Source organism: Centrocercus urophasianus, unplaced genomic scaffold (assembly GCF_019232065.1).
Source record: "Centrocercus urophasianus isolate 14NV4802_14NV808 unplaced genomic scaffold, USGS_Curo_1.0 seq_20, whole genome shotgun sequence".
Taxonomy (NCBI): domain Eukaryota; kingdom Metazoa; phylum Chordata; class Aves; order Galliformes; family Phasianidae; genus Centrocercus; species Centrocercus urophasianus.
The window spans coordinates 16,526,907-16,538,027 of record NW_024884756.1 but is presented as its reverse complement, the minus strand read 5'-3'; the positions used below and the strand labels follow the sequence as shown (position 1 = coordinate 16,538,027).

Sequence of the window (11,121 nt, the reverse complement as noted above, 5' to 3'; positions counted from 1 at the left end):
GTCAAACTGAGCTTAGTTAAGCTTGAACATCTGAACAGTTTTCTGAAATAAAAAGTATTTGCTAAGGAGATGATTTCAAAACATTTCTGAAGATCTGAATTAGCTCCTTGCTGGCATCAGGAGCAGGCATGCAATTAGAAGAAAACTGGTGGACATCCATTAACCACCACTCCGCATACTCCCCATAGCAAATCTGAAATCCAGGAGCCACGTCAACCAATCTCTCAGAAAGAAGCACTTCTTGTACAACTCACATGCACACGTAACCCCACATGCCTTGCATCACACCACAACCAGAACTCTGAAATCAATATCAGATTTATTAATAAGTTACAATATTTAGAATATAGCTTCTGCTCTTTAGACATGTACATCTAGTCATTCCAAAATGTCTGATGTCTTCAGCAATTCTAATGGAAATCAAACTATCGTTTTCTTTTGTGGCCACAGCCCAATACAAGTGTCAATTACCTTGTTGCTGGAACCATTAAAATATATCAGTTTGTGTAGCGTACCTATGTAGTTATGTGTCAGAGTACACTGAAGGTTTGCAATAAGACTGAAATCTTTTGCAAAGTTATAGCTACCATAAAATGACTGTTTCCTGAACAATAGATTATGCTGCTAAAATCATTTTCAGTTCTTAATACAAAGTAGACACATAAGTAGCTGTCATAAAATCTGTATTTAAAAAATAAAGTTAAATTAAAGGATGCTTTTTTAAAAAGTCATTTCCTTGACTATTCCAGATGTGCAAATACTATTTTAGTATTTTTGTTCCTTTCCCTCATTATATAACATTTTATATAGACAAATAAATGCCTTCTTTCAGCATTAGAACTGCTTTTCCTAGCAGCGTAATGGCTATCAGATACTGCAATTTGTCTTTAACCTCTTCAAACTACTCTTGAAGTTTTTGCTTTCAGTGCATGAGAATCTGAATGACACTGGATTAACCACTTAACATCACAGAGGGATACCTGAGGCCTATTTGAAAACTCTGTTACATGCCCAATAACAACATTCTAATATCTCCAGCTTTTGTAAACCTTAACCTTGATGCTCCGTTAGGGTTGTTTATAGAATAGACTTAGAAGTCAATGCATGTTATTTAAAAGATCTCATGGCTTAATAAAATGTTGGATCTTGACTTGCACAGGTGTCCTAGGCTTCTACACGTTCTCTATCTGAGGCTGGCACTTCTGAATTATAATGGAGGCTTACTCCAGACAGTAAAAATCCACTCTTGACAAAGCTGTTACCACCACTAAAAGAGAAAACTTCAGAACCAGCTGTTTATGTAAGAATACATCATCGTTTCCTAATTTGAGAAGTGGGGATTATTTTTGTATGTTTCTGCAGTATCTTTGTAGAAAACTATTTTTTATTCACTCCTTATTTCCTCAGCTTTAATTCTATGACGCTGTAATCTCTTCATAAGAATTCTGTTATTAGAAAAGGAGGATTTTATGTTTAAATGGGAAACAAACTGCTTGGTGTGAGGTGTAAACAGCCAGAAAAAGTTTCTGGTGTTATGCAAAAGTATGCAGTAGTAAAAACTGAGATATGATGGAATAAGTCTTATTTCTATGAAGTGGGAGCTTGACCTTGAACAAGGATCAAGATTGCATCACGCTGAAATACTATAAAACATACAGTGACATGAAATATTCCCCTCTGATATGTTTTTTTTTCCATTGTGCACCAGTCACTAAAGTTGCTGTTGTAAGTGTCTGTATAATAATGTCAGTGATGCATACTAATTTACTATTTGTTTTGCTGAAAATGGAAGAAATCCAGAGTATCTTGCTTTGATCTAGTTGCTTTCTGGTTTAGCACTCACTGAGAATGGCTATCGTTTGCTTCAGAATAGACAGACGTAGAACCACATTTCTGAACTTTACACGAGAAGGTAACAGGACCCTCCAGGAGCCCTGAGAAAGAACCACTTCCAGTTTCAGCAGCAAACCCAGAAGAGATGGTCACATTTACCCCTACCTGCCTGCCCTCTGTCTACATGCTCAGGTCATTGGCTCTCAGCTGTAGTTGCTCTCTTTTGAACAAAGCGGTAATATAAATATTCATCCCGAAATTCAAATTCATTTGTAATATGCTGGATGACACCTCCTTTCATCAGTCTGTCTCCGTACATCACAGCTTCACCACGGTCAGAGGCGAGGCCAACTTGGATGAGCCAGTTCACCAGATCACAGCCAAAGAAGATGCCAGTGGAGGTCTTTGCACCACACCTGTATGTCAAAGGAATGATTCACCCACATGTTCTGTAAATCTGGTATCACCACTGCACGATGGGGAAAGGCAAGGAAAAATAGCAGGAAACAAGGAAAGACATCATGATAGTTAAGAGCATGTTTAGTTTAGAGGAGAATTTGCAAGTTTTGCGTATTAGGGACATGCCAGTGTTCACTACCTTTTCCTACAGACACTTCAAGCGAAATTTACATAAAGTTATTTTAGGCCTCTGTAAATAAATATCAACAAACAGAAGCAGCAGTTTTCCTACTAGCACACATAGCGCAAGCCTATTTAGTGACTACTTATTTCTCATGCACTCATTAGCATGACCATTTCTGCAACAAAATATGATTTGGGTGCAGCATGCCTGCAGCAGCAGGACCTCCGCCTGTGCTTCAATACCGTTTAATAATTCCTCTCCAGCTTCAAGCAGAAAACAGCTGCTTACATACATCGTAAACAAAGACTGTTTAACTTGAATATCTGGTTAAATATTTACTACAGCAGGCAGTACTAAGAATAAATGAAAGAAGACAACTAATTTACTGACTTACATAACAGATTCATGAAGTAATTCCACTGACATCTAGCCTTGCTGCAGTGAAATACCATTCTGAAATTTACCTGCAGCAATGAATGTTTCTGCTCATCTAAAATCTCCTCTATGGAAACCAAGCATAGGGTTTCTGAAGATGATTAACAATTGTACAGAATAGCAAAAAATAAACTTATATTTCTTTTTCCCTCTTTTTTTTTTTTTTTTTTTAATCCAAGTTAAAAGCAGCAGTAACAGATAGCAAGTTACTATCATAAGAGAGAAAAAAAAATCTAACAAATAGAAATCCATGATCAGAAGGTCTCAGTTATAGCATGTTCAAATCAATGAGGATAGGATCAAGTTACACAAATATAAATGCTTCATCTTAATCCACAGGGAGGAAAAAAAAAAGATATGAAACTTGTTCTGCACGAACATAAAATGAAAACAATAAAGCACTTAAAGTCAGATTTTGATGTATTCTCAGATGATACATAATTAAAAACAAAAAAACAAAAAAACAAAACACTAAAACTAACCAAACAGCCCAAAACCCAAGAAACCTCAATAGCAGAAGTGCAAAAACACAAACACAGAGCTTTAAAACCCGTCTTATTTCAAAACAGTTTCCAATACTTCATTTCTGTATGGCAAGTCCTTGCCCTGCCATAGTTCATTTTTTTTTTTCCTAAGTTAATAACTCTCTACTTTTACTTCTTAGGGAACACAGCTGCCAAAGAAATAGTTCTGGAATATGGTTTCAGATTATCTGACTATTGAGAGAATCTCCCCCTGCAGAACTAGTCCTACTAGAGAGCTTCCATGCCAAGAGAAGTAAAAAAAGCGTCCTGTTCAAACAACTCTTCATCTCTCTGCTTTACATACTAGATATATAATTGCAGGCAAGTATCTTTTTCTTATTCCAGATGCTTCTGTCTGCATTTCTCTTCTCATCCACCTGAACATAACTGAATACATAACCTTTGATCATTACGATCTTTGATCATAATTTGGGTCTGCAAGCTTGGGCAATCTCACAATTGGGGTTTAAGGTTCATGAGAGGAATCAGCAAAAGAAACTGTATGAACTCAAAAGGTGTAAAGTCCTAAAGACGTTCCACTCTCAGACAGTAAGTGCCTCTGTTGCCATAGTTTTGCCTCCTGCAATAGCTGTTAGTAACATTTTCTACCATAAATACAAACACCTTATTAATTAGAAGACAAAAATGAAGCATCACACATGCTGTTACAGACACTGAACATACATTAGTTCCTAAACTCCTGCTAATTGCAAGAACTGGGGCAGGACTCAATGAGAAGCTACAAAACCATCAAACCTAGATGAGATAACATGACAATTTGTACCTCAGCATTTCAGTCTTAGACAAGAAATATTTTCTACATGTTACTGCAAAATTCTTAATCTTCTCTTGAAGGTTTGAGTAAATAGGTCAGAACAGAAATCACCAACAGAATGACTGTACTGCATTTCATTATTTCCAAAAGGTGAGCTATGAGCTTTGTTAACAGGTTAAATATGAAGGGGGAAAACCTTACCTTCTGCCTTTGACAATGCTTTTGACACAGTGATCTCTGTGATAATGAACAAACTGTTGACAGGTCATCCTGATTTCCTCAGGTAGAGTGTGATCTGCACGCCCTTCTGCTTCTCTGCCTCCCCAGAGCCATTCAAGCCTGGGGTGGAGAGATGGGAGTAACAAAAAAAAAAAAATAAATAAATCAAACAAAGGCTCTTTCAAGGAAACTGAAAATAAGAATGGAACTCACAGGAATCTCATCATGGCTTTTCACTGTTTTTCTGCAAATGTTTTTAATATAATCTTCCTAATATACTTGTACGCCCTTTGAACACTGAGAAGTTTTACTTTGGGCTCAGGCAGAAGGAAGGACAGAGAGTAGCTGGGAAACAGCCCTCACTGCTGGATTCACAGCGCAGCCACCTAGCTCTAATTTAAAGATGATTTTGTACAATTTACTTCTTCAAAGTGAGGTACCAATGAAAGTCTCCATCCACACAAAGAACTTGTACGAGCTAATTATTAGAGGACTTTAAAACAGTGCTGAAAGAATCAGGACCAGCACTCACAAATAAATCTTTCTCTTCAGCTGAAATTATTTCTGAAGACCCAGTACTACATGCTTTACCATCGTTAGACAAGGATTTTGTCTATTGGGAGTTTGTGAGATTTTAGTCAGTGCGAGTGTATCAGGGCAGCAGTAAAAACTCACATATAGTGAACTGCAATTAGCTCTCCATAGCTGGGAGAGAAGAAGAAATTTTAAAAATAAAACAAATACGGAATTGAATGCTATGGCACAGAACACTCAGAACTCTTTTAAAATTATTGCTGTTAATAATTAAACTTGTACATATAAGTGTAAATGTTCTACTTACTTTCGCTTGAATGGCAGAATGATTAAATGCTTATCTAAGCCAAAAATACCAAAGGAAATGAAGCCCTAAAGGAAAAAACACAGAGGAAATAGATTAAGCAAAAAATTTTGACTTCTGAAGAATAGAAATAAAATGTTAACAACTAATTGCCAAAACACAAATTAAGAGTATCTCTCTTTCCCAGTCACTATTTGAAATTCATTTTGTTTCTGCTTTGTTTTTTCACTTAGTCCTTAAAATATATAAGTCTGTCAAATAAATTCTCAAAGAAGCAGTTCAATAAGTAAGCTATCTGATGAACAAAATGTCAGTATCTTTACACAGCCAGTTATTTCAATCTCTTTGTTAATGTCAAGAAAAGAACTGACTACAATTTACATGCTGTAATGTTCTCCCACTATTCTTCCATGCTGCTTTTGTAACAAAGCCAGACTATCATTACTTGATTCTGCACTGCATCTCAGAGGCGCACTTGTCCACAGACCTGAGCAATACTCCCTGTGGTAAGTACTAACACCGTTTTGCTTTCATCTTCGTAGTCCACCAGTCTAACATGTCAGTTTGCACTGAAGTAAGTTATGTGCAGTTGCAACATTTGTACATCTAATTCTGTCAAGTATTACTTAATAGTGAAGAAACTGCAACTGCAGAGGTAGCAACTTGAAGCCCTATAGCCAAAGTATCTATGTAGCTATACTGTACCTATGCAGTTATGCAGAAATTTTCTGCTAAAAAGAAAGCTGAAATTCTACTCTGTCTCAATGGACATTTGGCACTCAGCTGCCATTTGTACCTCTTAAAGTGCTCATACTCAAGGCAATCACATTATGATAAGACAACTATCAAAAGAAAAGAAAAAATTCAGAGGGAAGATAATCAAAACAGCTTAAGGAACCAGTGTCTTCAGTATTATTTGAGGACTTCATCATACAGCACTTGTAACAGCACGAGCTGCAACATCAACAAAGCTATTTTCAAAATAAACATCAGCAAGTACCTGACCAAAATTAAACACAGCACAAAAGAACTGCAATTCCACATACAGTCTTCCAGGTTCTTGGTTGAACAGCCACCATAAACAGCTGGAAAGATTCTGTTAAAAAACACAAAACAAACAGAAAAATAAAATAGTACAAACCAAACGTTAAAATCAAAAGCACCTTCTTATTCTTCACCTGCATTTATTTAACAAATAATTCACATGAAGACAGCAGGAGAGAAAAAACACTTTAAAACATTATTGTAATTAGACTTAATTGCTGGGAGTAAACAAATGAGCTTGTTTGTTTTAAAAAGCATATCAGTGTAGAGGTCCTGCCTGTTCACATGTTTATACAAGGAACTTGCTTTAAGCATTCTCAAGTATTCAAGCTAACACAGACAATATTAACCTAGACACACTTGCAATATTTGTCTTGAGGCTGACACCATTGCTTTCTACATATTTTCTACATAGTTAAGATTGCATTAAGCTGAAGCACACCACACTTCAGCTATCTCAGATACCTGATTAATTAAAGCATCCAAAGTTAACCCCTTTGGGTGAAAAGGATAACGAACTAATATAATCGATCTCATTTCATCATATTTAAGTATTCATTTGGATTCAGTTGAAAATAGAGGGTCTAATTTGGGACACCACTGTAACACAGAAAACGTATCTAATATTCTTTTCCAAGATATATTTCTCCTGCAGGTTTCAGAGTATATTTTCTTTTTTAATTTAATAGGAAATATCAACTTAGTTGCCTGTCCCCAAATAAGCATGAAAAGCAACAAAAACACATTCTTCCATTTCAAATAATGTCTTACGTATCTTATTTACCAAAATGCCTCTATGAAGTCCAAATTCCAAATTAAGGCATGATCAAATGGAACAATTTTTGTACAGACTCTTTCAGAAGCAGAATTTGCTTCATACTTTCAATTGATATCTAGAGAAGATGACTAGCTCTTGAGAAAAAAATAGGACAAGGAGTGGTAGTGATGAATTAATTACCCAATGATGTGATTCCAATTTTTTCCTGTCCCTTTGGGGTTCTCCAGTGAAGCTTGCTCACTGACACTGTTGGCCTTAACTTGCCTTTAATTTTTCTGTGCCACACAATAAATTAATCTTATGATACACCTCCTCCTACAATAGGAGAAAAAAATAAAGCCTCTGATTTACTTAATATATTACTATAAAAAATAGGAATTGGAAGATTTTTTTTTTTTTTAACTGGGCTGTCTACATAGCCTTCCTAAAAATGGTCCCACCTCAATGAGAGAAACAACAGGGAGGAGAAAAAAAATATTTACAGCAAAAAGGCCAACAACAAGAAGCAAGCACAGCAGCACGTGTCTGGCCAGCTGTTTGTCTCCAGTCTGTAGAAGCTGTTCTTCCTGAGCCAGCACGCAGGTCTGAGCACTACATTGATTCACACACTGATCGGCTGAAAAACAAACCAGAAGTTTTCATTAGGCTAACTTACAATCTCTAAACTGATAAGTAAACTCACTAACACAACTTGTTAAATCACCTTGTGTTTGTATTGAAGACCTACACACATAATGCTAGCTTTGAAACCACCAGTTCAGACATCTATCCTCAAATGGAACAGTTTGTGTTCCTAAGATGAAGAAACTTCACAACAAAATTCTTCCTTCAAAGGACTAATAGAAATTCTGGTTAAGAATTAGCAATAATGAAACAGTAGCAATTTCCTCAGAACAGATTTTAAACCTAGAATTAACGTATGGAATGAATATTCTAAGTATACAGCAGCTGCAATATTTATACTCCATATCTCAGTGCTGCCACATCAGAAAAGCAACCGTATTTATTTCAGTTCTGCTACTGTATTTCTAACAGGGTATAACAGACATTGCCATAATTCTATTAATTAAAAGAAGCAAATACACAGAGAACAGATGCTTTTCTTTCACGTGGAGTTCTCAGCAATTCTGAGCATATTCCTCTAGATGGCAGTGAAAAACTTACAGTGAAGGACATATTAAGACTTTACACCAAATACCTTTCATAGTTCAAGGGAATAACTGAAGGATTGGTAATGAATGCAGTCAGTTACACACATGTATCCATTACAGTTCACTTTTAGGGATTTATAGTTCTTGAATTGTTCAGTCCATAGACAAAAAAAAAAAATCCCACTTAATCATAAGATTCAAAATACCTTATCTCTTACAGTAAGGAAATTAAATTGCCCTTCCCCTATCCCTGGAAGACCTTGTTATGGTGTTTGTCTGAACTACTTCATAAAAAAAATAGTTGGCAATAAGTAGAAAGCTACGTACTATGAAAGGAGATAAAACAAAGTACGTTTCAGCATGGAATATTTAGTTTTGTTTGAAGTAATTCTGCATTCAGATAAAGCATATGGATACGGACTACCTTGTTAAAGATGGAAAAAAATAGAGAAAAAAAAGGCTGCCCTGCGGATAGCTTTCATTGTTGAAAGTGATGTACGACAAGAATGGGCTGAGCATGCAATTTTCCAATAGGTGCTGAACAGCCACTTTGATCCATTCCTCAATTTCAGTGACGCCTAAGGCCCCCTCAGTTGATTTTCTCCACGTTTCTCCCCAAGATTTGGATAATACAGCAGCATGGACATTTGATCTAGTCTGCAGTAAGTACTTGCTTTTCTAGACCTAAAGTTTTTTATTCAAAATCTGTGCATGACTACAATAAAAGCTTTAAAGACTTCAGGGTGGAAATAAGATTTGAATCTGAGTATGTAATAAGTTTACTTTAGTCCTACTTTGTCTCGATTTTAGCAATTTAACATTTAGCAATCACACTCCTCCCAAAAAAACAGATCTACCAAGCATATGCAAAACTGTCACTCTTAAGCAATTAAAGATTTCTAATAAACAACAAGAGCAGCATAAATACCAATGCACATATCAACTCTTGAATTTAATATGAAATATAAGTTATTGAAGCAGAGTTGAGAGAACAACTGTTTGACTTGAGAGAACAAATAGTTTCACTATGAGTGCAACACACACAAATGCTGTGGAAGAGTCAACCATAAAATCACAGAATGGTTTGGGTTGGAAGGGACCTTAAAGACCATCTGTACTGTGTCTGACTGATACAGAGTTCACTTCCTCCACAGCAGCCTACACACAGCTGTGCTCTGCACTTGTAGCTTGAACAGCCTCAGTGTTTGCCTATGGCTAAGCAACACAGGCACAGCACCGAGGCTCTCTCCAAGCTCCCAAACCCAGCAGGCTGGCGTTGGGCAGGAGCTGGGGAGAGGACATAGCCAAGGCTGCTCTTGTTATGAAAACACCTGTCCTGAACAACTGCCACACATACTGAGGTTCTGATCCCCAAGCTGTGACTTAACATCACTTGATAATGAGAAACAGAGAATAAATGTTGTTGTTTTCCTCTCTGTGCTTGTTTTTTTCCTTCTCACCTTTCTTTTCCCTTTAGTTTGTTATCCTTATCTGATACTTTGAGATTTTCCTTCCCCTTCCCCCCCCCTTACATCATATTTTATCTTCCTCATCTTCCTTTGAGGAAGAGGAGTGAGCATTCAGGCAGAGTTTAATTGGCCATTGGTGTGAAACCATCCCATCCTCCTGCCACAGGCAGAGAGGTCTTTTAGACCAGGTTGCCCAAAGCCCCATTCAACCTGACCTTGAACACTGCCAGGTAACAGGGTATATCCAAAGCTTCTCTGGGCAACCCATTTCAGTCTGTAATATTAAAACAAGGATACACTGCTGTTTTACCTGTCTCAATTGAAGGAACCTTGTTGTCAACAGTATTTGGCACTGCTTTGCCCTCCTTAGCACAGGGTATTTCCCCATTTGTCATTTGACAAGAACAGCAACCTATTAAGGATTATAAGATAGTTAGTTTCCTTCAAGGCCATAATTTATTCTCTTTATAACACTATATGCTATACTTCAGTATATTCACAAATAATCTAAAAGGGGAAAGCAGACAATCGTTCCAATTTGCTGAGAGCACACATGCATTTTATTACAAATACATAGAAATATTTAACAAAGCACTACCACCATGGAAGCAACACAGGCGCTTTTAGCTAGAAGAAGAACACAAGAGAAGTGAGTAAGAAAGCCAAAGTCAAACAACGAGTAACAACTGCTGTAGCATTAGCAACGTTGAAGGCATATAACTCATTCTCAGAGAGACAGTTTATTGGGTAAATAACCTGTGACAACTACTAGACTGAACTTATCATATGCATATGACAACACTATCACTTACAGAAAACCCACATACATGTTTGTTTGTTTTTTCCCCGTCTACTTCCCCCACTTTACAATAATAATAATCAAACCTTCCCTACAAACATAAACCTAAGTTCTTGGACAGTTATATCTAGATTTTTCTTTCTAACTAACTTCACATTTGAAGTTATAAACAACAATCCCTCCCAGGTCAGAATTAAATTTAGAACAGTTCTGTTTATTTTTGTATCCCAAGCTGTTAATTTGTTCTTACAAAGCTACTTTCTATACCTCTTTCTGCAGACAGCTGTGCAGAACAACCTGCAGAAGGTTGTGCAGAAGATCCTGCAGAAGGTTGTGCAGGAGACCCTGCAGAAGGTTGAGGCACAGTGGCTGAAACTTGATTCCCCTCGTTCCCTTCCACTTGGCTGTGAGGTGAATATGGGTTCAGTACCTCATAGTTCGACTCCTGTCTATTTCTGTTCATGCACATAAGTGAGATGCCTGACATCAATATGCTGATGAACAGGACCACTGCTGTGGTGATTATCTGTTAAGTAAAAGGAGAGAAAAGAAAGTATGTACCTAAATACAAACTAAAGGTAAATTGTTGCACATATCTTTCTTTCTAACTTTTGCAGCTTCCTAAATGCACTAAAAATGCACTAAAAATGCACTAAAAATGCACTAAAAATGC

General features: G+C 36.8%; 1 protein-coding gene and 1 long non-coding RNA gene across 7 annotated transcripts in view; one reads left to right on the top strand and one right to left on the bottom strand.

Moving 5' to 3' along the window:
* Positions 1–300: 300 nt before the first annotated feature.
* GPR155 (G protein-coupled receptor 155) overlaps positions 301–11,121 on the bottom strand; it is a 33,329-nt gene continuing 22,508 nt past the window's right edge. For 5 of the 6 annotated variants that reach the window (XM_042821931.1, XM_042821932.1, XM_042821928.1 and 2 more), the window contains 7 exons: positions 10,716–10,974; positions 9,960–10,061; positions 7,512–7,645; positions 6,208–6,303; positions 5,211–5,275; positions 4,352–4,489; positions 301–2,249 (listed from right to left, as the gene is read on the bottom strand). In XM_042821931.1, coding sequence (XP_042677865.1) covers positions 2,027–2,249; positions 4,352–4,489; positions 5,211–5,275; positions 6,208–6,303; positions 7,512–7,645; positions 9,960–10,061; positions 10,716–10,974 — 1,017 coding nt within the window. In that variant the 3' untranslated portion in view covers positions 301–2,026. Of the gene's footprint in view, positions 2,250–4,351; positions 4,490–5,210; positions 5,276–6,207; positions 6,304–7,209; positions 7,345–7,511; positions 7,646–9,959; positions 10,062–10,715; positions 10,975–11,121 lie in introns of those variants that run through there. The other variant, XR_006169404.1, reaches the window with a different exon arrangement.
* LOC122162055 lies at positions 3,032–11,115 on the top strand. Its single transcript, XR_006169405.1, has 3 exons — positions 3,032–5,713; positions 8,715–8,842; positions 10,728–11,115. It is a non-coding gene; the product is annotated as an uncharacterized LOC122162055 (long non-coding RNA).